At 44.7% G+C, this 27,109-nt stretch overlaps 1 protein-coding gene across 4 annotated transcripts in view; it reads left to right on the plus strand.

Moving 5' to 3' along the window:
• The first annotated feature begins 3,718 nt into the window (after nt 1-3,718).
• LOC109887191 (protein mono-ADP-ribosyltransferase PARP6) overlaps nt 3,719-27,109 on the plus strand; it is a 35,898-nt gene continuing 12,507 nt past the window's right edge. Inside the window, exons 1-24 of one of the 4 annotated variants that reach the window (XM_031810479.1) lie at nt 3,755-3,990; nt 5,454-5,591; nt 6,018-6,095; nt 6,698-6,792; nt 6,982-7,042; nt 7,141-7,231; nt 9,592-9,658; nt 10,729-10,878; nt 12,511-12,661; nt 13,429-13,560; nt 13,979-14,074; nt 14,258-14,350; nt 14,454-14,579; nt 14,764-14,829; nt 15,007-15,074; nt 15,194-15,242; nt 15,371-15,483; nt 16,704-16,776; nt 19,888-19,957; nt 21,297-21,391; nt 21,479-21,542; nt 21,639-21,723; nt 21,911-22,045; nt 22,962-23,451. In XM_031810479.1, the coding sequence (XP_031666339.1) occupies nt 5,589-5,591; nt 6,018-6,095; nt 6,698-6,792; nt 6,982-7,042; nt 7,141-7,231; nt 9,592-9,658; nt 10,729-10,878; nt 12,511-12,661; nt 13,429-13,560; nt 13,979-14,074; nt 14,258-14,350; nt 14,454-14,579; nt 14,764-14,829; nt 15,007-15,074; nt 15,194-15,242; nt 15,371-15,483; nt 16,704-16,776; nt 19,888-19,957; nt 21,297-21,391; nt 21,479-21,542; nt 21,639-21,723; nt 21,911-22,013 (1,929 nt within the window). In that variant the 5' untranslated portion in view covers nt 3,755-3,990; nt 5,454-5,588 and the 3' untranslated portion in view covers nt 22,014-22,045; nt 22,962-23,451. Of the gene's footprint in view, nt 3,991-5,453; nt 5,592-6,017; nt 6,096-6,697; nt 6,793-6,981; nt 7,043-7,140; nt 7,232-9,591; nt 9,659-10,728; nt 10,879-12,510; nt 12,662-13,428; nt 13,561-13,978; nt 14,075-14,257; nt 14,351-14,453; nt 14,580-14,763; nt 14,830-15,006; nt 15,075-15,193; nt 15,243-15,370; nt 15,484-16,703; nt 16,777-19,887; nt 19,958-21,296; nt 21,392-21,478; nt 21,543-21,638; nt 21,724-21,910; nt 23,452-27,109 lie in introns of those variants that run through there. The other 3 variants (XM_031810482.1, XM_031810485.1, XM_031810476.1) reach the window with 3 other exon arrangements.

Raw genomic sequence — 27,109 nt, forward strand, 5'->3', positions numbered from 1 at the left:
GGTTATATTATTGCGTAAGTAACAAATGTGTCAGAAAATGATCGTGTCTCACGCACTCAAACAAATCAGTGCTTCAACCCTTTCCAATCTCCACTCATCTCACCCAAACACATAGTATCTGATGATGATGACGATATTTTACATAATTGTAGTTACCATCACGATACTACTGATCATGCAAGGCAGTTCCACAACATGTCACTTTAACAGTTCACTTTTTCATTTAGAGAAATCAGAGGGGTCTGTCATCAGCACAAGTATAACCACAGTTAGGAGACAGTATCTTTGGTGTACTGTGACAGTTGAGGATGAGATCATGTATAATCAACAGCTCCCTCTAGTGTTCATTATCAAGAAAATATTAGCTGAGGTTTAGCTTGCTGTGGCTAAACTACAATTGAATATTCCTTCCCCCAGCACAAACCTTTGATAGTTTCCCTCTAACCTTTTCTCTTACTTTTATATCATGCAATACATTTTGGGTAAAGGAGTTATATAAACAAAAACCCCTTCACTCAATCTGACTTGTTGTATTCCTACTCAATTTAAGCTCTCATCACAGATGGGATTGAGACTACAAGTCCTGCCTAACCCTCATCAAGCCAAGTTAGAGGAAAATTCCTACCTGTTGTCACTGGCGAAGTGTTCTAACTGTGTAGGGATTGTCTACATGTCATCATGTTCACCATTCAGTTATGGAATGTAACCCCTCCCTCTCTGTCCGCTCCTACGGTAGTCCTCACCTGATCTCAACGGTAACATTGCTGCAGCTGCTGCCACTGTTGGCTTCTCCCTGGCCCCGGCCAGACTCTGGCTGTGTCCTGCACTCTGCTCTGCTCCCTCAGACCAATGGACACCTGCCCAGGTGAGGGACATTCCCTCCAACCCAATCACCTGGCCACACTGGCAAAGCCCACACCTGTCACAGGGCATTATCGTCTCACACACCACAGCCATGAGATACAGTAAGATAACCCTCACCCTGGTGAAATCCTCAGTCAAATCCTATAGATATATAGATATTAGATAAGCGATAAGTGATGATATATTCATATTTTGATTTGTGAGATTATATGTTTTCTGACTAAGAGGATAGTTTATTTTCATATCATGTAAAAATTTTCATCAGGTTTTTATAATATTTCATTGAAGTGATTCCATTTTTGAAAAAGACCTAGAAAAGCACTATTCACTGCAGAACTATCTATTCTATGTCTACACAATACCCCATGATGACAAAGCGAAGAAACAGGTTTTTAGAAATGTTTATAAATGTATTGAAAAAAGTGTTAAACAAATCAAAATGTATTTTACATTTGAGATTCTTCAAATAGCCACCCTTTGCCTTGATGACAGCTTTGCTCATTCTTGGCAGCATTCTCTCAACCAGCTTCGCCTGGAATGCTTTTCAAACAGTCATGAAGGAGCTCCCACATATGCTGAGCACTTGTTGGCTGCTTTTCCTTCACTCTGTGGTCTGATTCATCCCAAGCCATCTCAATTTGGTTGAGGTCGGGGGATTGTGGAGGCCAGGTCATCTGATACAGCACTCCATCACTCTCCTTCTTGGTAAAATAGCCTGAGGTATGTTGGGTCATTGTCCTGTTGAAAAACAAATGATAGTCCCACTAAGCCCAAACAAGATGGGATGGCGTATCGCTGCAGAATGCTGTGGTAGGCATTCTGGTTAAGTGTGCATAAAATTGTAAATAAATCACAAAGAGAGTCACCAGCATAGCACCCCCACATCATAACACATTCTCCTCCATGCTTTAAGGTGTGAAATACACATGTGGAGATCATCCGTTCACCCACACTGCATCTCACAATGACACAACCAAAAATCTCAAATTTGGACGTCAGACCAAAGGACAGATTTCCACCGGTCTAATGTCCGTTGCTCATGTTTCTTGGCACAAGCAAGTCTCTTCTTATTATTGGTGTCCTTTAGTAGTGTTTTCTTTGCAGAAATTCGACCATGAAGGCCTGATTCACACAGTCTCTTCTGAACAGTTGATGCTGAGAAGCTGGTAACTCTAATGAACTTATCTTCTGTAGCAGAGGTAACTCTGGGTCTTCCATTCCTGTGGCGGTCCTCATGAGAGCCAGTTTCCTCATAGCGCTTGAAGATTTTTGCGACTGCACGAATGAAACTTTCTAAGTTCTTGAAATTTTCCACATTGACTGACCTTCATGTCTTAAAGTAATGATGGATAGTCGTTTTTCTTTGCTTATTTGAGCTGTTCTTGCCATAATATGGAGTAGGTATTTTACCAAATAGGGCTATCTTCTGTATACCCCCCTACCTTGTCACAACACAACTGATTGGCTCAAACGCATTAAGACGGAAAGAAATTCCACAAATGAACTTTTAAGAAGGCACACCTGTTAATTGAAATGCATTCCAGGTGACTACCTCATGAAGCTGGTTGAGAGAATGTCAAGTGTGCAAAGTTGTCATCAAGGCAAAGGGTGGCTATTTGAATAATTTAACATTTAAAATATATTTTGATTTGTTTAACACTTTTTTGTTACTACGTGGATCCATATGTGTTATTTCATAGTTTTGATGTCTTCACTATTATTCTGCAATGTAGAAAATAGTAAAGAAAGAAAACCCTTGAAGGAGTAGGTGTTCTAAAACCTTTGAACAGCAGTGTATGTTGAATACTTACATTTGCAAAAATGTCTAAAATCCTGTTTTTGCGTTGTCATTATGGGGTATTGTGTGTTGATTGGTGAGATTAAAAAATAAAATAAAACAATTTTAGAACAAGGCTGTAACGTAACAAAATGTGGAAAAAGTCAAGGGGTCTGAGTAGTTTCTGAATGCATTGTATGTCCTATCTTTGTCTTCAGGCAGAAAATCTTTACAAGGGTCACTGCACTTTGTAATTCCTGCCATAACACATCAGCAAAGAGTGAGACAGCACTCCTTACTAAGAGTGGACACAGAGCAGAGCCAAACAGACAGTTCGTCCAGAGCCTAATCTGTCCGTTATATTGGTCAGTACTTACCACGATGCAGGGAGCTAACCAGGATAAACACTGATTAAGACTGTTGCACAGTGGCTAATTGCCATTGGCTCAGACGCTGACTCAGCCATTGTACAATATCCTAAACAATATTCTGCTATATAATTAATATACACACTGCAATACATTAAATACTGTACCAATGCTTCTACATTTCATTAGTTAATTAGAATGTAGTGTGTTTAATGTTTTGTGGTTTCGTTCCTGAGTTTTCACTGTATATATTTTCTTAATTTAATCTTTTAGAAAAGGAGATTTGTGAGCGTAACAGACAGAATGGTCCTAAAATAGTATCAGACAACAGACATGCAGTTCTTTCTCAAAAAGTGATTGCTCTGGTAGAGACACAGGCACAGATTTAGAAACAGACTCAGAAACACACACACACACACACACACACACACACACACACACACACACACACACACACACACACACACACACACACACACACACACACACACACACACACACACACACACACACACACACACACACACACACACACACACACACACACACACACAGTCATCACAGCACTAACAGGACTGCCATTTTCCTAAATTTTTCTCTCCCCCTTCTCCCCTTAGCAGAAACACAATCAGCTGCAAGTCACATGACCAGCTGCTAGCTCCAACTGAGCATGCTCAGGCCCCTCAGTGTTGTCAGGCAAAAACTAAGACGGCAGTACGAGCAGAGATCTGCAATAGATAAACACAGACATAGAGCAGCCACCGGGAAGCAGAGAGGCTGATACCGACAGGGAGAGAGAGGGAGGCAGCCATTTTGGCATTTACAATTCTCACTGCTGTTTTTAAGTCGTTTTATTTTAATTTTTTCATTCAGGGGGGACATAGCAGGGATATAAAAGCAGGTGTTCCCTTTAAGAGGGAAAGGATCAGGACCAAGGACAGCATCCTCCATCTCCATCCTCCATCTCCAGCTCCTGTATAGGTAAGCGTGTCAGACGGAAGAGAGGTGGGGGATGGGTAAAAGCTGCATGCCTCTGCGTGTGTTTAATTCTCATTGAAGGAATGAGGGGAGGGGGTCAGTTTGGGGGGGGGGGGGTTACAAAAGAGGATTGCTGAACGTCCAGGAAATGTGGAACACCATTAATAGCAAAATTACGCATGATAAATACACTATAGCTGAAATTGAATTGAATGTGGTCTCGCTAGAGGCAGCTTCTGGTGAAACAAAATGGCTCAGTTTTGGGGAGAGATGAGGTCGCTGAACTGAGTAAAGACAGAAGAAGAAAGGAGAGAGACAGAGAGAGGAAGAGGAAAAGAGAGACAGTGTTTCTTCATTTTTATGGACTCATACGTATCTGGTAGAGGAGGCATCGTTGGATTTGTTGTTAACGCTAACAGCCACAGGCTGTGTATGTGTTGTGAGTGTGTGTTTATTAGCGTGAGTGTGTGTTTATCAACTATGAGCATCGTACAGCTGACAGGAGTCCATTACCATTATGCAGTTTAACTGATATAATATTATTTTTGTGTTGGATGTGTCACTCTAGATCTTTTGCCATCTATGTTGTGATTTTGTCCAATGTTGAAAAGGTATTGCCTTCAGTGCATGTTGTGTTTAGCTTAGGGGACACAATGTCTGATGTGTTTACATCTGAATGTAAAGATATGGCAGCTGGAATATGTGCAGGGAAGTACGGTATAATCTGGAACGCTATTATGCTTTTGTTATGAGCTGTTAGGGATATATCATAGATTCAGTTTATAAAAGTACACACCTGGTGCCATCTAGCACAGTGATCTCATCCTCTGAGGTCATTGTGAGGTCTGAGAGCTTAATGGCTGATGATGATACCTCTATTGAAATATCACAATTTTAGGATGTTGAGAATTTTTTTTTTAAATGCCCTGAGAGGAATGTATCCCTCCCTGGCTTTAACTCCTAATTCAGCCAGATAAATATTTTGCACAATTGCAATGATTATTCCGAACAAAGACTATTCCTAAACTTGACAGTGCAGGTAATACAATGAAGTGATTTTTATCAAATGGACTACCCCTTCCTTATCTTTTGTACACATATTGAAAAGGTTAGATGAAGATTCTGTTGACTATTCAGATGACCTAAACATAAAATTGTGCACAAAGCACAAACACGTAAAGCCTCTCTCTCCCACACACTCTCCGTCTTCACTGTGAGTAATGGGAGGGTGACAGACGGCAGAAGTGGCTGTTGCTAGGATACATGGCACGGTGGAGTGCAGATGATTGAAAGAAAAAGGGAAAAGGAGACCACCATTAGGAAGTGGCAATGCGGAAAACGTCATTGCATCACTGTTTAGTAGACTGTGTTTATTTAAGGTAGATGCTTTGTGAAAATGCTGAAATAAGAGACATACTGTAAGCTTATTGTTCGTGTTCCTCCTGTCTCTCATGCCAAATGGTTAGGTACCACGGTTTGAGAGGAAGTCCGAGTGACCAGGCCAGACTTCAACCTCAGTCCCTCCACCTACATGGAGCTCAGCTGTTATGGATGGGAGAAGCCTAACCCTGTCTGAGAAACCCCTATGAACAACAGACCCAATGGTGAGACAACTCTTATAACACCATATCCAATGGTAGTATCATAGTCGTAATACTGTAGTCTCTGTTTATCATCAGGCTGCAGTTATCATAATAGATACAGTCAGAATGTCTGATGTGTGTAGATCTCTAATAGATATATAAGGCATGATGCCTTGCTGTCGATAACTACTAAGCCAAACAATAACATAATAGTGAATCGTCATACATGTTTTACAAATAATGTATTGAATATCTGTGGCTTATTTCATGTCTAGTTGTACTTTGTTTATCCAAATGGATCTCCGTCCATCCCTTTGACTTGACATCAAAAGCTTTATTTTGAAGTCTTTGAAGAACTGGCAGCTAAATGGACAGAGAGAGAGAAAGGATGGGAGATGGAGCGATAATAACTAGAATGGCGTTTCACATCTGTCTGTATGCCTGCAGGACATCAAAGGCCAGTCCTGGACTGATGAGGAATCAGATGGGGAGAATGAGTCGGAGCAGTTCCTCTATGGGATCCAGGTACCCAGGCTGTCATGACATCCTCCCAGGCCTCCTATCCCTCCCAGAGGGCAAACCGGACAAAACTGGTTGAAATGATGTCTTAATGACTTAATTTCAACCAGTTTTGCCCACTAGGCTCTTTGGTCCAATACAAACAGACTCAAAACATGGGGTCTACAGAACTCCCCTAGGGGTCTTCAGTAACTGCAATCTTATTACCTCAAATCCTATGTGACATACACAATGTCTTAATCTTTCAATCAGCTTTTTACAAAAAGTTATCTCTAAAGGATTGAGTTGAAAGTAGTGTAAATTCAGTCCGGTTTTAAAAGCCTATTCTCCAGTGGATTCAGACCATCTACCGAGAGATGAGAGCCTGTTTGTAGGCACTAATATATGTGTGTGACAACGAGACAGATAGAAGACAGAACTAGAGATAGAGACACGCCGATACAGTCCTGTGAGGCAGCAGAACAGGAGACTGCCCCTGTACCTTTTCTAATACTACAGTCATTGTATACATGAGTATCAGTGCTAGCTCATATTACTGTACATGGATGCTACAGCAGCATCTCCGGGGATAATTCAGTGGTCTGATGTGTGCCCCTCCCGGCCTGTAGGGGAGCTGTGCTGCTGACCTGTACCGACACCCTCAACTGGATGCAGACATCGAGGCAGTGAAGGACATCTATACCGACAGTGCTGTCTCTGTCAGGTACTACAGTACACACACAGTCGCCACAGCCAAGTCTGGAAACCAAGACCACTAACTGATATTGTCATTATCAGTAAATACGTTGCTCCAGAGAACATCTGACCCACTGAGATGTCAAGTTTCTTGGTGCGGAAAAGCTTTTCAGTTTATGTGATTATTACATCTGAATGTTTGCGATTCTTCTTTCAGAGAGTATGGAACCATTGATGATGTGGACATTGACCTTCAGATTAATATCAGTTTCTTGGATGTGAGTTTTAATTTTTATTATCTTTGGGCATTCCAGTATTACAATTCAGCATAGTAGAAAGTGTATGTGTATATCATATGTGTGTGTGTTTGTTCCAGGAGGAGGTGGCAACTGCCTGGAAGGTCATCCGAACAGAGCCCATCATTCTGAGACTACGGTTCTCTCTCTCCCAGTACCTAGATGGACCGGGTGAGAAGAGCCCCAGTGGCTGTGCGTGTGTGTGTGTGTGTGTGCATGCGTTCGCCTGCCTGTGTACAGTTGAAGTCGGAAGTTTACATACACTTAGGTTGGAGTCATTAAAACTCGTTTTTCAACCCCTCCACAAATTTCTTGTTAACAAACTATATCATTGGCAAGTCGGTTAGGACATATACTTTGTGCATGACACAAGACATTTTTTCCAACAATTGTTTACAGACAGATTAGTTCACTTATAATTCACTGTATCACAATTCCAGTGGGTCAGAAGTTTACATACACTAAGTTGACTGTGCCTTTCAACAGCTTGGAAAATTCCAGAAAATGATGTCATGGCTTTAGAAGCTTCTGATGATGTCATGGCTTTAGAAGCTAATTGACATAATTTGAGTCAATTGGAGGTGTACCTGTGTATGTATTTCAAGGCCTACCTTCAAACTCAGTGCCTCTTTGCTTGACATCATGGGAAAATCAAAAGAAATGAGCCAAGACCTCAGAAAACATATTGTAGACCTCCACAAGTCTGGTTCATCCTTGGGAGCAATTTCCAAACGCCTGAAGGTACCACATTCATCTGTACAAACAATAGTACGCAAGTATAAACACCATGGGACCACACAGCCGTCATACCACTCAAGAAGGAGACGCGTTCTGTCTCCTAGAGATGAACGTACTTTGGTGCGAAAAGTGCAAATCAATCCCAGAACAACAGTAAAGGACCTTGTGAAGATGCTGGAGGAAACAGGTACAAAATTATCTATATCAACAGTAAAACAAGTCCTATATCGACATAACCTGAAAGGCCGCTCAGCAAGGAAGAAGCCACTGCTCCAAAACCGCCATATAAAAGCCAGACTACGGTTTGCAGCTGCACATGAGGACAAAGATCGTACTTTTTGGAGAAATGTCCTCTGGTCTGATGGCCATAATGACCATTGTTGTGTTTGGAGGAGAAAGGGGAGGCTTGCAAGCCGAAGAACACCATCCCAACTGTGAAGCACGGGTGTGGCAGCATCCTGTTGTGGGGGTGCTTTGCTGCAGGAGGATGTGGTGGCTTTTTTCTGCTTTACCAAATGAGGAGAGTTACAAACTTCACACACCAGTCAGAGTTATAATTACATCTACATCTTTAATAATAAGAGCTTTGCAATAGCCTTTTTGACTTTCAATGATGCGCTATCTCTAATGAACCATTTGAAAAGTACCAACAGAAAAGTACAAAGATCTTTTATAGCCAAGATACACCCCTCTCAACTTACATGACGAACCACAGATCTTAGGAACAGTTCACAAAGGTTAAGATTTGTATGAAAGATATCTATAGAACATAGCAGACAGTTACTGCTGTGTCAACAGCTCTCATTGTATAGACCAGTGTCTGGCCCCCTGACTCCAAACAGAAGCCGTCTCTCCCTGGTGCGGCATAGAACAGAACCATTCGCTCATGTTCTCTGGAATGCTCTTTAGGTTTTATCACCCAAAGACATCGTAAATCTCTTTTGTCAATGTTATCTCATAGAGGCCCATCCTCAGTAGAACACACACACAATAGTTAACAGAATATTCTATTCTGTCAAATAAAATAACCATTATAAAGCAATTCAAGCATTATAACATAATCTTGCAATTTTCCATGACAAGGGACTGGTGCACTTTACAATATAGATGGCATCATGAGGGAGAAAAATTATGTGGATATATTGAAGCAACATCTCGACATCAGTCAGGAAGTTAAAGCTTGGTCACAAATGGGTCTTCCAAATGGACAATGACCCCAAGCATACTTCCAAAGTTGTGGCAAAATGGCTTAACGACAAGAAAATCAAGGTATTGGAGTGGCCATCACAAAGCCCTGACCTCAATCCAATAGAACATTTGTGGGCAGAACTGAAAAAGCTTGTGCGAGCAAGGAGGCCTACAAACCCGACTCAGTTTCACCAGCTCTGTCAGGAGGAATGGGTTAAAATTCCCCCAACTTATTGTGGGAAGCTTGTGGAAGGCTACCTGATGCGTTTGACCCAAGTTAAACTATTTAAAGGCAATGATACAAAATAATAATTGAGTGTATGTCAACTTCTGACCTACTGGGAATGTGATGAAAGAAATAAAAGCTGAAATAAGTCATTCAGATATTTCACATTCTTAAAATAAAGTGGTGATCCTAACTGACCTAAAACAGGGAATTGTTACGAGGATTAAGTGTCAGGAATTGTGAAAAACGGAGTTTAAATGTATTTGGCTAAGGTGTATGTAAACTTCTGACTTCAACTGTATGTGTGCCTGTGTGTGTTTAATCAGAGCTGAGCTCGTCACTCCTATGGGTTGTGAAATAATGAGTCATCTATTCTCAGAACCGTCAGTGGAGGTGTTCCAGCCCTCCAATAAAGAGGGCTTCAGCCTGGGCCTGCAGCTCAAGAAGTGAGTCCTACTCGAGTCATATGCCACTCAGCACGATTCCTCACATTCTGGTTCAGAGAGGCAATCCATGGGTCCTACACTAATTTCACAAGATTTCCACCATTTTCAATGACACCTATACAACTTACACTTAATATGCAAAAGTATGTGGACACCCCTTCAGCCACACCCATTGCTGACAGGTGTATAAAATCAAGCACGCAGCCATGCAATCTCCATAGACAAACATTGGCAGTAGAATGGCCTTACTGAGGTGCTCTGGGACATTCAATGTGGCACTGTCATAGGATGCCACTTTTCCAACAAGTCAGTTCGTCAAATCTTTGCCTTGCTAGTGCTGCCCCGGTCAACTGTAAGTGCTGTTATTGTGCAGTGGAAACGTCTGTGAGCAACAACTGCTCAGCCGCGAACTGGTAGGCCACACGAGCTCACAGAACAGGACCTCCAACGGTCGAGTGCACAAGCCTAAGATCATCATGCCCAATGCCAAGCGTCAGCTGGAGTGGTGTAAAGCTTGCCGCCATTGGACTCTGGAGCAGTAGAAACGCCTTCTCTGGAGTAATGAATCACGCTTCACCATCAGGCAGTCCGACGGACAAATCTTTGTTTGGCGGAGGCCTGGAGAACGCTTTCTGCCCGAATGCACATTGCCAACTGTAAAGTTTGGTGGAGGAGGAATAATGGTCTGTGGCTGTTTTTCATGGTTCGGACTAGGCCCCATAGTTCCAGTGCAGGGAAATCTTAACATCCAATGACATTCTAGACAATTCTGTGCTTCCAACTTTGTGGCAACAGTTTGGGGAAGGCCCTTTCCTGTTTCAGCATGGCAATGCCTAAGGGCACAAAGCGAGGTCAATACAGAAATGGTCTAGATCTGTGTGGAAGAACTTGACTGGCCTGCACACCAACTCCATATTAATGCACATGATTTTGGAATGAGATGTTCAACGAGTAGGTGTCCACCTATTTTTGGTCATTTAATGTATATTATGGACTTAAATGTACAGTAGAGTCAATGACATCTGCTAATTGCTAATTGATTGTGACTGGTTGTGCTGTCTGCCCTATAGGATCCTGAGCACGTTCACGTCCCAGCAGTGGAAGCACCTCAGTAATGAGTTCCTGAAGGCCCAGCAGGAGAAGAGACACAGCTGGTTCAAGGCCGGGGGAACCATCAAGAAGTTCCGCGCAGGACTCAGCATCTTCTCTCCCATCCCCAAGTATGGCTCCTATTACAGCTTCTAGTACTATCCCGGATACTATTCTAGCTTCTAGTACTATCCCGGATACTATTATAGCTTCTAGTACTATCCCGGATACTATTATAGCTTCTAGTACTATCCCGGATACTATTATAGCTTCTAGTACTATCCCGGATACTATTATAGCTTCTACTACTATCCCGGATACTATTCTAGCTTCTAGTACTATCCCGGATACTATTCTAGCTTCTAGTACTATCCCGGATACTATTATAGCTTCTAGTACTATCCTGGATACTATTATAGCTTATAGTACTATCCCGGATACTATTATAGCTTCTAGTACTATCCCGGATACTATTATAGCTTCTAGTACTGTCCCGGATACTATTATAGCTTCTACTACTATCCCGGATACTATTATAGCTTCTAGTACTATCCCGGATACTATTATAGCTTCTACTACTATCCCGGATACTATTATAGCTTCTAGTACTATCCCGGATACTATTCTAGCTTCTAGTACTATCCCGGATACTATTATAGCTTCTAGTACTATCCTGGATACTATTCTAGCTTCTAGTACTATCCCGGATACTATTATAGCTTCTAGTACTATCCCGGATACTATTATAGCTTCTACTACTATCCCGGATACTATTATAGCTTCTAGTACTATCCCGGATACTATTATAGCTTCTACTACTATCCCGGATACTATTATAGCTTCTAGTACTATCCCGGATACTATTCTAGCTTCTAGTACTATCCCGGATACTATTATAGCTTCTAGTACTATCCCGGATACTATTATAGCTTCTAGTACTATCCCGGATACTATTATAGCTTCTAGTACTATCCCGGATACTATTATAGCTTCTAGTACTATCCCGGATACTATTATAGCTTCTAGTACTATCCCGGCTACGTCAGATTTCATCATCACTGTCATCTCAGTAGTCACTGGGTACATTTTTACATCCATTCAACATTACAATTATTGTGAAAACTCTTGATTAATAAAATATTTAGATTAAAACGTTTACATGGTTTGCAAGAAGAACGATTTCGCTTACAATCTGCTACACATGGACAGAGCATAATCCGGCTTCCTGATGGAAAAATGTAGAAAATTGCCAATGAAAATGAACATTGTATCACAGCGACCACGTTATTTTTGGGAAGCCTATTTGAGTTTGGACGTATAACATTTGTATGTGTAAACTATTTTAAAGACATTTTCCCGAACTCACTTCGCTCGAGGGAGGCTCTGATTGATGGTGATAGCACACGCAGATCAATAACAACACAGGAACTCTAATAAAGGTGTTTACATGTCCTAGTTTGCTAGATAATGGAGGTGTTTTAACCAGGTTATGCTTTTACTTTGCTTGTTCTTACGCAGATTAAGATAATCAGAATAAGATGTTTACATGACTAGTGCCAAACTCAGAGTATTGCCATAATCAGCTTAATATCCAATTATTTGCATGTAAACATACTCACTAATTGGTTGCTCTGAACTTTTGTGTTCGTATAATTTTCTTGCGTAGGAGTCTGAATGTCTGTCTGTATGTGTATGTGCTGTATACTTCCAGGTCTATCCATTAATGGTCTCTGGTTTGTGTGTGTGTGTCTGTGTGTTCCCAGGTCCCCCAGCTACCCTCTGATCCAGGACACGGTTCTGAAGGGGAAGCTGAGTGTTCCAGAGCTGAGGGTGACCCGGCTCATGAATCGCTCCATCTCCTGCACCATGAAGAACCCCAAGGGGGAGCTGTTCAGCTACCCCCCAAACAGCCAGGTCGGAGGCCACCTCGCCTCACCACCACCATCACACACCCCTCTCCTGACTACCCCTATACACATCAGCACAGACAACACAATATTTATTTATTTTTATTTGTTAAGTTTATTTGGACAACAAAAACATCTCAGAAGTGAGAAGAGATGCATTGCACCAGATTTAGCTAACAGCTAACTTACATCTGCAGCCCCTTGGCTGGTGAACACATAAACATGACAACATTATATGCAAAAGGTCAACATACATACATCAGACATGTTCATAACAGCAGTCAAGACACGCAGTCACGTTTCAAAACAGAGGTCAAGATAATACACATAAACGTCATTCCACATATTGCTGTTGGACCTGATGATATTTGAGCTGTGAAACACATAAACACATGTCTAAATATTGCTCAGAGCCCAGTTATTGCACCTAATGAAATTTCACGTGTGTGTGTTTTGATGTGTATTCTATTGCATTCAAAAAATCACTGTGACCTTACAGCTAGCTAGAACAGTCAAACACAATACATCATCCATATCAGAAAGTGCATGAATTCAGAGCAATACTCGTAACAAGCAACTATTTCCCCATTCTATTATCCACACTATCTAATTCTTTTCTCGCTTTGAACTACCTGACAACTTTGACTGTTCCCCTCCCCCAACCAACACACCTACTGTACTGTACCTTACCTTCCTTCCTGAGCCTCTCCCTACCCATACCTGACATGGCTGGCGCCGTGTCCCATAATGCTTTGTCTTCACTGTACCCATCAGACTGTGGCTGTCCCGGCGGCCAGGGCCCCAGCGCAGATTACCACGAGGCAGCTGATTGAATTGTTTTTCTCATCCCAGGCGGGCGGCCACTGCAAGAACATCCCTACCTTGGAGTATGGCTTCTTAGTACAGGTAGATAAGACCTCAAGGGCAAAGCTAGGGCCCTAAACAGGCTTTTAGTTCACTCTGAACGTCCTTCCAAAACAACTCCAAAGCACAAACACTGATCACGGGTCAAATTATCAAGGGTCAAATGACCCTTCCAAGAGTTAGAGGACATAGTGTGTGCTTAAAGAAGGTCTCCATCTCCACCTCCACCTCTGTTTAATTGATTCATGAAAGTTGAAATGAGGAAATGTTTTACCTATCAAATTATTTAGATTCATTGTCGTGTGTATAATGGGTTTGTTTCAACCCTGGGTAAAGTGACAGACTAAAACGTTGATAAGAGGCCCAGTCAGCTGATGATGTCATGATAGAAGAGTGATATATGGGGCTGGAGGAGAGGATGGAGTGATTAGCAGGAATATCATGTTTTGTCTCCTGACAGATAATGAAATACTCGGAGCAGAGGATCCCCACTCTCAATGAGTACTGTGTGGTCTGTGACGAGCAGCACGTCTTTCAGAACGGATCCATGTTGAAGGTAGACCACATTTAAAAAAAACATACAGTGTGAAGTGAATGTTAAAATGTAAACGTTTCAATTCAGCTATGAGCAAGTTTCTCTGTTTCACTCCGATTGATGTTTGTTCATGTGCGTGTGTGTGCCACTTGCCCTGTGTGTGTGTGTGTGTGCGTGTGCATGTGCGTGTGTGTGGGTGCGCAGCCGGCTGTGTGCACTAGAGAGCTATGTGTGTTCTCCTTCTACACTCTGGGGGTGATGTCAGGAGCAGCAGAGGAGGTGGCCACTGGAGCAGAGGTGACTGCCTGACTAACAACACACACTTTCTCTATCCCCCTGTCTGGTCTGTCTGTCCCTGTCTATGTGGTGATAACTGATGGGCTTTCATGTTGATCCCTAGGTGGTGGATCTGCTGGTGGCTATGTGTCGGGCTGCTCTGGAGTCTCCTCGTAAAAGCATCATCTTTGAACCCTACCCGTCTGTGGTCGACCCCAACGACCCCAAGACTCTGGCCTTCAACCCAAAGGTTACTACTGTTGCTGTGGTTACACACCACGTTACAGGATGTCTGGTTATCCTAATATGTGATAACATTCTGAAACATTACTTTGGGCTCATTGAATGGGTTGTAGGTATTAATCCCATGTTTTTCTCTCTCCCTGTCCTTCTGACGCCTGTCTCTGTGGCTCCATCTTGCTCCCTGGTCACAGAAGAAGAACTATGAGAGATTGCAAAAAGCACTGGACAGTGTCATGTCCATCCGCGAGATGACCCAGGTACTGAGGCTGGGGGAGGCTGGGATGAAGGAAGGCCAGTCCTGTGCTGGACTTGGGCTGTGAAAAGAAACTATATATGTGTTGTTGCATTGAATCGTCTCCTTGTCATATTTAGATCTGGTAGTCTAGTGACGAAAGGATAGTGGGGTGTGAAATAATGAAAGCTGTCTTTTCCAGGGCTCATATCTGGAGATTAAGAAACAGATGGACAAACTGGACCCCCTGGCTCACCCTCTACTGCAGTGGTAGGTAGAATGTCTCTGCTTACACCTCCTGCAATCTAAACCTCCAACCCTGTTCTGCCTTTCTCACTAACCTGTTTTTCTTCTCCCCATCCTATCTCGTCCTCTCTCTCCCTCTCTAGGATCATATCCAGTAACCGATCCCATATCGTCAAGCTGCCTCTGAGCAGGGTATGAATAACACAGATCTCTGGTGTCTGCTCTTCCTCGTAACTGTTGCCGTGTGTTCTCCAGTACATGATTCTCTATTCTCTCTCTCCTTCCCTCCGTCTCTCTCTCTCTCTCTCTCTGTCCTATAGCAACTGAAGTTCATGCACACATCCCACCAGTTCCTATTACTCAGCAGCCCGCCTGCCAAGGAGGCACGCTTTCGCACGGCCAAGAAGCTCTACGGCAGCACCTTTGCCTTCCAGTGAGTCCCATATCTCTCCCCTAAGGGTGCCACTCTGTAGTGGTCCCATATACAGTATATGGCAGCACCAACCTCCCCTTAACCATAGACTCCCACATACAGAATAGGTACTATGTTTTATTAAGTTTGAGATTACTTGATTCGTCAATTGTGCACAAAGTCCAACCGAAATGAATTCCATCCCCTCCCAAAGACACATCCAGGTTGGAGCAGGGGGCTGCCACACTGGGCGCTAGTGGAGCAGTTGTTGTGGGGGGTTAAGTGCCTTGCTCAAGGGCACAATGTCAGGCAACGGCATTTGGGATTAGAGACCAGCATCCTCCGGTTGCCAGCTCACTTCCAGACCGATTTTCTTTTCCCTGTCAGATCCGGGATTGAAACTTCTAGGCTACCTGCCGCCCAGTCTTATAGACACAGAGACAACACATAATAGAGTCCCACATATCTGGTAGTTACAGCATCCACCAGCTGACAGCACAGTGAACAGACACCACACCCTGTTTTCCCAGCAGTACTGGGTCCCTGATGTAGAGACATCAGTGTGAGCAACAGACAGCCATGCCCCTGCTGTACAAAAGGCACGAAGCAGAAGCATGCATGGGACCATCTCAAAGCAATCAGAACTGTCTCCGTCCCTCAGGCAGCTAGCTGATTTCAATTCAACAACCACTCCTCTTGAACTTTGTCTCTGCTAAGAATAACAGCATGGCTACCCTGTTTCACCCCTTGGGGTTTATTTGAGGACAATAAGAGATGAGAGACGGTACAGTTTGATGTATTCCCACTGAGACTTCTATTCACGTCACATCCTGCTGTTGAAAAGAGAAGGAGGGGTGATGTAATATCAGGAGATTTCTGAGCTGTTCTTGTGCTGTAGGTCCTCAGCCATCCTGCTGTTTTTAGCAAACAAACATGACAAGTTTAGAAAATGTGAGAAAATAGAATTACTATCCCATACAATCAGCCAAAAACACAGTGGAAACAGACTTATTGCATTGCCAATAAGATGTAGATATCTCACGGGCATGAATGCTTTACTCGAGGTACAGTATAACAATCTGTCCATAAATGGTGGGCATGCAAACGTGGAAATAATGATGTTTTGAACGATCTCTGCACAGCATTGTTGGAGCCTTTAGAAAGCACTGGCCCTGTTTGAGGAAGAAGTGTCCAGTATTCACAGCTCTCCTTATCTCTCTCTCTCCCTGCACCTGCTCTAGTGGTTCCCATATAGAGAACTGGCACTCCGTTCTGAGAAATGGACTAGTCAATGCCTCTTATACCAAACTGCAGGTATGTAGATCCAGCAGTTGGCTGAACTAAGACGCATCCTCCCGTGGACAGAGCCTGTCTGTCCTCCTCACACACAGTGCAGGTTGGCTGTCCAGCTGATCCATTTTGACAGTAACGGATGCCAGGTTTCTCTCTCAATGTATTGGACGCTTTAAAATGCCAGGCCCACCAGTAATTTTCCCCTGGCATATGTCGAGCACTTCCTGTTTCCTGCTCTGACAGCAGTGGACACCACGCCTCTTCCTGTCCTGATAGAGTGGCGGAGGGGCTGTGTTGTCTGCTGGGGTGCTGGGGGTTACCAGTCGGCCTGGCTGAAGGCGTGGCTGCCTGGGTTGACCACTAAGAGCACTGAGTAGACTAGGTCAGAGGTTACGACTGCTGCCCCGCCCCATGTCTGTTTCGCTATGAGGATCCACAGAGTGGGTGAGTGGGTGAGGGACCCAAGGAAGGTCAGTAACGGTCAACACCTATACTGTCTCTCTTATTTACCTCTATGCTGAACCTAATGATGTTTAATATGTATATGGCTGAACCTCCTGGTAGTCCAAGACAATGTACAAGACATTAAACCACATGCATGACAATCTACTTCTATGTCTATAGACTCTTAGGTTCATGCTGTATACACCTTTGAAACACGCCATCTCGCTCCTTCCTGTTGTTTTATTATGCTGTATGACCGGGAGAAGTCAGCAGGGTGTTTGTTGTCAGTGAGCAGTTTATTAGGAGTATATTACAGTATTAGAACCTTTGCCGTTAGAGCTTTGAAGACTCGTCTTTCATCTCCTTGTTCTGCGTCCCTCGCTCTCTCCCTCCTCTTCACCTTGAGCGTGTGTTTGTTCACTCTGTCACGCCTTCAGCTCGCACAGCAAATCTCATTGTGTCTCTGTCTCTCTCTCTCTCTCACGCTGTCCTTGAGATACACATGTCATCTCTGTCTCTCTCTCTCTCACGCTGTCCTTCAGATACATGTCATCTCTGTCTCTCTCTCTCTCACGCTGTCCTTCAGATACACATGTCATCTCTGTCTCTCTCTCTCTCACGCTGTCCTTCAGATACATGTCATCTCTGTCTCTCTCTCTCTCACACTGTCCTTCAGATACATGTCATCTCTGTCTCTCTCTCTCTCTCACGCTGTCCTTCAGATACACATGTCATCTCTGTCTCTCTCTCTCTCACGCTGTCCTTCAGATACATGTCATCTCTGTCTCTCTCTCTCTCTCACGCTGTCCTTCAGATACACATGTCATCTCTGTCTCTCTCTCTCTCACGCTGTCCTTCAGATACATGTCATCTCTGTCTCTCTCTCTCTCTCTCTCTCACGCTGTCCTTCAGATACATGTCATCCTGTCTCTCTCTCTCTCTCACGCTGTCCTTCAGATACACATGTCATCTCTGTCTCTCTCTCTCTCACGCTGTCCTTCAGATACATGTCATCTCTGTCTCTCTCTCTCTCTCTCTCTCACGCTGTCCTTCAGATACATGTCATCTCTGTCTCTCTCTCTCTCACGCTGTCCTTCAGATACACATGTCATCTCTGTCTCTCTCTCTCTCATGCTGTCCTTCAGATACATGTCATCTCTGTCTCTCTCTCTCTCTCTCTCTCTCTCACGCTGTCCTTCAGATACATGTCATCTCTGTCTCTCTCTCTCTCTCTCACGCTGTCCTTCAGATACACATGTCATCTCTGTCTCTCTCTCTCTCACGCTGTCCTTCAGATACATGTCATCTCTGTCTCTCTCTCTCTCTCTCTCTCTCACGCTGTCCTTCAGATACATGTCATCTCTGTCTCTCTCTCTCTCTCTCACGCTGTCCTTCAGATACATGTCATCTCTGTCTCTCTCTCACGCTGTCCTTCAGATACATGTCATCTCTGTCTCTCTCTCACGCTGTCCTTCAGATACATGTCATCTCTGTCTCTCTCTCACGCTGTCCTTCAATACATGTCATCTCTGTCTCTCTCTCACGCTGTCCTTCAGATACATGTCATCTCTGTCTCTCTCTCACGCTGTCCTTCAGATACATGTCATCTCTGTCTCTCTCTCACGCTGTCCTTCAGATACATGTCATCTCTGTCTCTCTCTCACGCTGTCCTTCAGATACATGTCATCTCTGTCTCTCTCTCACGCTGTCCTTCAGATACATGTCATCTCTGTCTCTCTCTCACGCTGTCCTAGAGATACATGTCATCTCTGTCTCTCTCTCACGCTGTCCTTCAGATACATGTCATCTCTGTCTCTCTCTCACGCTGTCCTTCAGATACATGTCATCTCTGTCTCTCTCTCACGCTGTCCTTCAGATACATGTCATCTCTGTCTCTCTCTCACGCTGTCCTTCAGATACATGTCATCTCTGTCTCTCTCTCACGCTGTCCTTCAGATACATGTCATCTCTGTCTCTCTCTCACGCTGTCCTTCAGATACATGTCATCTCTGTCTCTCTCTCACGCTGTCCTTCAGATACATGTCATCTCTGTCTCTCTCTCACGCTGTCCTTCAGATACATGTCATCTCTGTCTCCTAAACTCAGAAGTGATTCTTCTTCCTCCACTCTCACAAAGTATTTCCGTGGGTGTCACCTCTCCACTGGAGCTGAAACTCCCTCTGCTCTGCCATGGATGTCCATCAAACATTCCCCGTCTTCATCATCCGTCTTCATCCTCGTCCTCCCCTTGTTCTGTCGCCATCCGTTCTGATGTAGTTCCACATCCTTATGGATGATTTACATGAATATTCAACACAAGACTTCTACATGGATGTTTGTTACCTCACCTCAACATCTTATGAGGTCTTATTGGGGAGTGGAACAGGAGGCTATGGGGTCCTACAATAGTCAATATATTGTACTTTAGGCAGGTTTATTTTTCTATTGCACTTCACCTTGTGGTTCAACATAGAGCCCACTGTGTTCTACCTTCTACCTTCTTTCTGCACTGCTACATCTCTGTGTGTGTGTCTCTTGTGTGCGTGTGTGTGTGTGTGTATGAGCGTGTGTGTCTCTGAGTGTATGTTCCTCTGTCAGTGTGTCTCTGAGTGTGTGTGTGTGTCTCTTGAGTGTGTGCTCTGCTGGTGGGCTCTCAGTGATTCTTCCCCCTGCTCTTTTCAACACAAGCTGCATGGTGCAGCCTATGGAAAGGGTATCTATCTCAGCCCCATCTCCAGCATTTCCTTTGGATACTCAGGTAGGAATGACCCTCTGTCCTGCAGGCAATGGTCTGCTCTCACTCTCTCTGTCTTTGTCTCTCTGTCTTTGTCTCTCTGTCTCGCTCTGCTTTGCTCTGTTTTTCTGTCTGTCTGTCTGTCTCTCTCTCTCTCTCTCTCTGTCTCTCTGACTCGCTCTGCTTTTCTGTCTGTCTGTCTCTCTCTCTCTCTCTGTTTCTCCCTGTCTCTATGTCTCTCTCTCTCGCTCTGCTATGCTCTGTTTTTCTGTCTGTCTCTGTCTCTGTCTTTCTCTCTGTCTCGCTCTGTTTCGCTCTGTTTTTCTGTCTGTCTCTCTCTCTGTCTCTCTCTGTCTCTCTCTGCTCTTCTGTCTGTCTCTATCTCTGTCTCTGTCTTTCTCTCTGTCTCGCTCTGTTTCGCTCTGTTTTTCTGTCTGTCTCTCTCTCGCTCTCTCTCTCTGTCTCTCTCTGTCTCTCTGTCTCGCTCTGCTTTTCTGTCTGTCTCTCTCTCTGTCTCTCCCTGTCTCTATGTCTCTCTGTCTCGCTCTGCTATGCTCTGTTTTCCTGTTGGTCTCTCTCTCTCTCTCTCTCTGTCTCTGTCTTTCTCTCTGTCTCGCTCTGTTTCGCTCTGTTTTTCTGTCTGTCTGTCTGTCTCTCTCTCTCTGTCTCTCTCTGTCTCTCTCTGTCTCTCTCTGCTCTTCTGTCTGTCTCTATCTCTGTCTCTGTCTTTCTCTCTGTCTCGCTCTGTTTTCGCTCTGTTTTTCTGTCTGTCTCTCTCTCTCTGTCTCTCTCTGTCTCTCTCTGCTCTTCTGTCTGTCTCTATCTCTGTCTCTGTCTTTCTCTCTGTCTCGCTCTGTTTCGCTTTGTTTTTCTGTCTGTCTCTCTCTCTCCCTTTGTCTCTCTTTCTCTCTCTCTCACCCCTCGTCCTTCAGACGGTTGGTTGTGTCTGCTCTCTTTGTTCAGCTGACTTGTCTCTGTCTCTGGCACCTGGCATCTTCATCTTTGGGTTGGGTTCACCTACCTGTGCTGTCCCTGCACTACATTGTCCTGTGTGTCCACTGTGGGGCTGCTGGTCTGGTCTGTATGTGTCTGGCTCTGTGCATTGCATATCACACACTCATCTGACGTCATCTAGTTTTGTGTGTGTGTGCGTCCAAGTCTAACTGGGTAAGCAAGCAGCCCTCTTTAAGTGAGGTTGAGCAATACCCTGACCCTATGCCATCCTCACCTCCTCTGTGTTGTTCCAGCAACAGAACTCAAAAGTATGTTCAGCCGTTGACCTGCTCAGCATATGGTAGTATCTCAGCTCCAGTACAGCTCTGACCAGCTTGGCGTTTGTTCCCATCCGTGTGTGTGTGTTCAGGGATGGGTAAAGGACAGCACCGCATGCCCACCAAAGATGAGCTGGTGCAGCGGTACAACCGAATGAATACCGTTCCACAGGTGCAGTGTCTGATGGTGAGAGACACGTAGGACTTACAACCATTTGCCCTGTTGATACGTGTCCGGGCATGACATCATGCTCTGTGTTGACTGCCTCCACAGAGCCGTCCTGTCCTGTCAAGGTTTCTCCAGAGCCGGAATCTAAACTGCATTGCCCTTTGTGAAGGTAAATACTGTACCGCATGAAATGTATAGACGAGCTGGGTCAATTGTTCTTGGTCGTGGGGTGGTGTGTTTTGTTAACGCCGTCTGCCTGTCTCAGTGATCACGTCCAAGGACCTGCAGAAGCACGGCAACATCTGGGTGTGTCCTGTGTCCGACCACGTCTGCACGCGATTCTTCTTCGTGTGAGTAACCTTGTCCTGGCTCTTATCGTTCCCCTAGAAATCAGAGTGACACGTTGGTTCCGTCTGTTGTCTGTAAAGTTGTTATTGCGTTTCCGTAAGACGTTCCACAACCATGTAACAAAATGAGGAACAATAAAAACGTGACGCACAGCAAGACAGCGAACTAACAGTCACCTCTGTGTTGCAGGTACGAGGACGGCCAGGTGGGAGATGCCAACATCAACACCCAGGAGCCCAAGGTGCAGAAGGAGATAATGCGTGTGATCGGCACCCAGATCTACTCCAGCTAATGGAGGCTCCCCGGTGGCCCTTGGAGGAACAGGTCTGTACTGCAGATAGACCGACAGACAGAACTATAGACATAAATACAGACAGACATTTGGGAAACACAAACTCAGACCAGATGAGGAAGGTTGAGGATCTTTACGCCTCATATCTACAGTCCTTGTCCCTTTTTCCCCCTCACTTTTTATTCCTCTGCTTTCCGTTCTCCCTGTGTCTGGCTAGCATGTGTAACAGTTCCTACTCTGTGCTCCGGTGAGCCACACCCGTGGGCTAGATAGAGCTGGAAAACACAGGGATGAATGAAGGAAAGCTTAGCCGGACTGGTTTGCCACACACACTCTGAGCTGAAGCGCAAGAGCACACACACATGCACGCACACACACACACACACACGCAAACACACACACACACACACACACTTCCCTTTCAGCCCCTGGTCTCTCATTTCCTCCTGAGCCACTGTCAAGTCTCATCCACGCTCTTTGGACTGTGTATCTATATTCATCAGTTCTCATTGTGGATATCTAGAAGAGGAAGAAGAACGAGTCATGTTTAGTTTATTACACGTTGAATCATGGATCTACATTCTACATGCATGTAGAAATGTGTTATTTTATTGTGTTGTTGTAGGCATTTTCTCAGTGATCCGTTTATTTTCTATTCTTTGACTAATGACATAAATTGACGGGCCAAGATGCAATTATCTCCCGGGTCAAAGCAGTGTTCTACCGTGCCTCGTCATGTAGTGGGTCAGTTTGTCTTCAGATAGCACAGACAGAGGGACCTGAAGCCCTCTGGTTGAGTAAAATGATTATATGTTACACAGGAGAATCCATCACTAGTTAATATTGTTACCAGTCTGTCAGGAGAGACTAGTCACAGACATACACAGCCACAGCCTGCTCCCTCTGTCGACTAAAGGCTTTCTTGTCTTCTCCTGATGTTTCATTTAGGGAAATTAGACCGGAGAGTCAAAATGATGACAGAGAGAATACTGGTGCCCTCTAGACTGCTGAATCTGAGAGAGCATGATGCAAAACCCATAGCACTGAAACTGTCGCACTGACTTGTGACTTGCTCCATAAAGTACAGTCCATCCACTCTGAGAGACTAGGGCAGTGACCCCAGGTGAATCCATGCCCTACAGCCCGCTATCCCTCCCTACTCTGAGAGATATATAACATGAAGATATTATATGGCTATGGCCCTACCCACAAGACACTGGATGTTGTTCAGTGCTTTACTTACATATTTATGGTTTACCTTGGGGAACGGCAACCCTGTGTATAATTTACTCTGTTTATCAGTTAGTTGTATGTATGTGTGGGTTATTCGTATTTTCTGTACTATAGTAAATATACTGGACATTGCACTCATTCAACATTTGCCTAGCCCAGATAAAATGTATGTTCTCTCCTCTCTCTCTCTCTCTCATCTCCTCTCTCTCTCGATCTCTCTTCTCTTCTCTCTCTCTCTCCCTCCCCTCTCTCCTCTCTCTCTCTCTCTCTCCCTCTTTCTCTCTCTCTCTCTCTCCCCTCTCTCTCTCCTCTCTCTCTCTCTCTCCTCTCTCTACTCTCTGTCTCCTCCCTCTCTGCTCCTCTCCTCTCTCTCTCCTCTCTCAGGTCTCTCTCTCTGCTTCGTCTCTCTCTCCCTCTCTCTCTCTATCCCCCTTCCTTCCTCTCTCCTCTCTTCTTCTCTCCTCTCTCATCCCCTTCCTCCCTTCTCTCTTCCTCTCCTCTCTCTCTCTCTCCTCTCCTCCTCCTCTCTCTCTCTCTCTCTCTCTCTCTCTCTCTCTCTCTCTCCTCTCCCTCCCTCTCTCCCCTCCCTCTCTTCTCTCTCTCTCTCAGCCTTGTCTCAAGGTCTACCTGTCTAATGTGTAGAAAGACAGGGAACCACCGAAATATTTATATTTGGAGTTGAAGTGAAGAAAATAACTAAATGCCCCTTATGGTGAAATGTCTTCACTCGGACATACATGCATAGTGGCGTTGGTGTTGAACATTGTAAATGTGAATATGGACCAGAGAAGGAGAAATGTACTGTTGGGAGAGAAATGGCTCTATCTGCACATGTCAATTATTGTTTGTAGAGATGAAAAGACTGGGGGAAACACCTTACCCAGCCTTCCCTATCCAGTGCTCCTTCTGGCTGCGGTATGTAGGGCCCGTTGACAGCTGATACGTATTGTCCCCCCATTAAGAGTGACTGTATTCAGATCCCTATCTGTTCTTGTCCCTCTCTGTCAGTGGTGTGTTCATGATGGTGACGACGATGGAAAGATATGATGAAAGGAATGAATAAAGATTTTGCACAATTTTAATAATTGCCTCCTTTTCTTTTTGTAGTGTTTTGAGAGTCGTTGCTTGTGTTGTGGAGCAGAAAGGGTGTTGTTACCATACGACGTTACATGAAAATATGCACTGGTGTCTCGTAGCCTACAGGGGGCGTCCTCGCTCCGTGTGACTACCCAGACGTGATTACTGTCCACCATGCCAACTGTTGTAGCAGTGTGTCTCACTACCGTGACGATCAATGGCAGTTTTATTAAACATCTAACTTCATCAATTAAAAATAACATTTATAAGCTAAACCATTCTGGTGTACAGGTGTATCGTGGTGATGCCAATAATTGTGGGGTTTGTGAGGTTGTTGGGTTTGGTCAGACCCAGCATTAATAGGAGACCTTTTTGTTGTGCGTGGTGTTGGTAGGTAGGTGCTCCATATGGTGTCAGCAGGGAGCACGTTTCCCTCGTAGAGATGGGTTGTTAAGACCTGTTCTCCAGCCAAATTCTCACTCTGACTCTCTAAATCTGACCGTAGAAAACACTCCTCTGAAACTGACTGAGCCCAGCTCTAATATGATGGGTGTTTTGGCACCAAAATGGCTGCTGTGTTTCACAAGTGGTGAATGTGGAGAGAGAGAGCATTGAAGTACTACAGTGAAGTACTTACAGACCCTTGAAAGGCACTTAATGTGTATATTTGCGGGCACAGTAATTGAGCCCCTCCCTTTCATATTGACCGATTTGACAGGCGCTGTGTTCGGGGCCTTGTGTTTGAGTGAAATGTCTTCATTTCTGTGACTGGCAGATGATGTGTATGGTTCCCATGCTGCTGTGATCTTACACATGCTGCGTCACGTTGGACACAGGCCCTGGGTTTGGCTCGTCCCCTCAGCAGTACGGCCAGTTGGCTGTTCGCTCAGAACCCAGAGTGTGGGCTGTGCTAGCCTGCTGTAATACAACAACCGTCCACTGTGGGGAGCTCTGGTGTCGCTCACCTCAGAACCCTCTCTCTTCCTCTGTCTCTCTACCTCGCTCTCCCTACCTGCCAGAGACACACATACTCACACAGACATACACAAACACATACACACATGTACACACACACACATCATATCACACAGATGCTGGTTGTTTAGTTTAGTGGGATAAAAAGGCAGTGACGTGAGCCGTGAGGGCAGGCAGAGGGATAGCAGAGGTGTCTGGCCTTCTCGTCGGCACGGTCAGCTCTCTGCCTCTCCCATACCTGTGTAATCAGGGTGACCGTTTGATTCCCGGACAAAAGGAGCAATTAAGGGGAGTTGTTTAATCACCCACATTTTTATTGAGCTCGGGGGCTCTTTGTTTGCAGCTCCAGCCCCGTGTCTGGAGTGGCGGCAGACAGAGGAGGTTGACGGTTTAACAGGGCGCTAAGGGTTTCCTCCCAGACAGACTCTATATGTCTACGCTGCCTGCACTCCTGGTGCAAGGGGGACAATGGACAGACACACACACACACACACATACGCAGATTCAGATTGGTTAATAGTCACATGTACAGGGTTGCAGGTGTGATTGCAGGGTACAGTGCAATCACATACACACACACAAGCTCTGGGATAGATCAGCAGCTCTAACGCAATAAAGACCAGCCCAAAGACACTGCATAATTGGGCCGGCAGGTAGCCTAGTGGTTAGAGTGTTGGACTTGTAACCGAAAGGTTGCAAGATTGAATCCCCAAGCGGACAAAGTAAAAATCTGTCGTTCTGCCCCTGAACAAGGCACTTAACCCACTGTTCCTAGGCCGTCATTGAAAATAAGAATTTGTTCTTAACTGACTTGCCTAGTTAAATAAAAAATGACACAAGGAGCAACCAGTACAGTAGAAACCGTAACAACGTTCAGATTGAATTGGTGACCTTTACTTCGTAATATGCTGCACGTGTAGATTTGAATGATTGTCTATTCCCTGAGGGGGAGTGTGAGGTGAGAAGGGGACATGTTGCTTTAAAATGTCACAAACTGGGAGTGAACAGCACCACTGTGCATATCGACCCAGAGAGAGAAGGGTGAGGGGGTGGGAAGAGCACACCAGCTCTGCTCATAAAGCCAACAGCTGCGTGGGTAATGTTTTGTGACACAGAGCTTTTCCGAGCCCTTCTGTTTCCCCCAGTGCCAGGAGACGCCATATTCCGTTGTCACAAATGTCTCTGCCATTCACCCCCTAAGTCTTAATTATCACTTTGAGTTTTTGGCCACGTTTTGCACATGATGGCATATGGATCCATCTACATGCTGTATAATTCCACTCCGCGATTTACAAGTGCCGTTTATTACAATCGGCAGCGCCTCCTCTTTAACACTGGCAGCCCTCTCCAGAAAAACACCAGGAACAAAAGACCAGGGCAATCTGGCAGCCACAGGGCTTTGACTACTGCCTCTGCCATGGCCCATCTCCTCCCCTCCTTCTCTCTCTCTATTTCTATCCTCTGTTTGACTATCCTCCTCTCTCTCTCCCCCCTCCCCCACATCGTCACTAATTTATCTGTTTTTATTTGCTCTCTCATTTATTAATACCATTTTTCGTAGTTCAGAGAAATCATTGAAATTGCCCCCTATCTTGCTTGAAGCAGAGAGGAGAGGAAAGAAGCTGATGTTTATTTTCCCTCCTCCTCCTCCTCCTCCTCCTTCGTGTAATTCATTTTGGATTAATTCTCATGTCTTCTGAGACAATCCTAATTCTTTATTATTTCCACTTCACAGACTTAATGACATCCACACATCACATCCCCTGTCTGCTATCATCACACCCGGCAAACAGACAGACACTAGCTAGCTT

This window comes from Oncorhynchus kisutch, linkage group LG3 (assembly GCF_002021735.2).
Source record: "Oncorhynchus kisutch isolate 150728-3 linkage group LG3, Okis_V2, whole genome shotgun sequence".
Classification (NCBI taxonomy): Eukaryota; Metazoa; Chordata; class Actinopteri; order Salmoniformes; family Salmonidae; genus Oncorhynchus; species Oncorhynchus kisutch.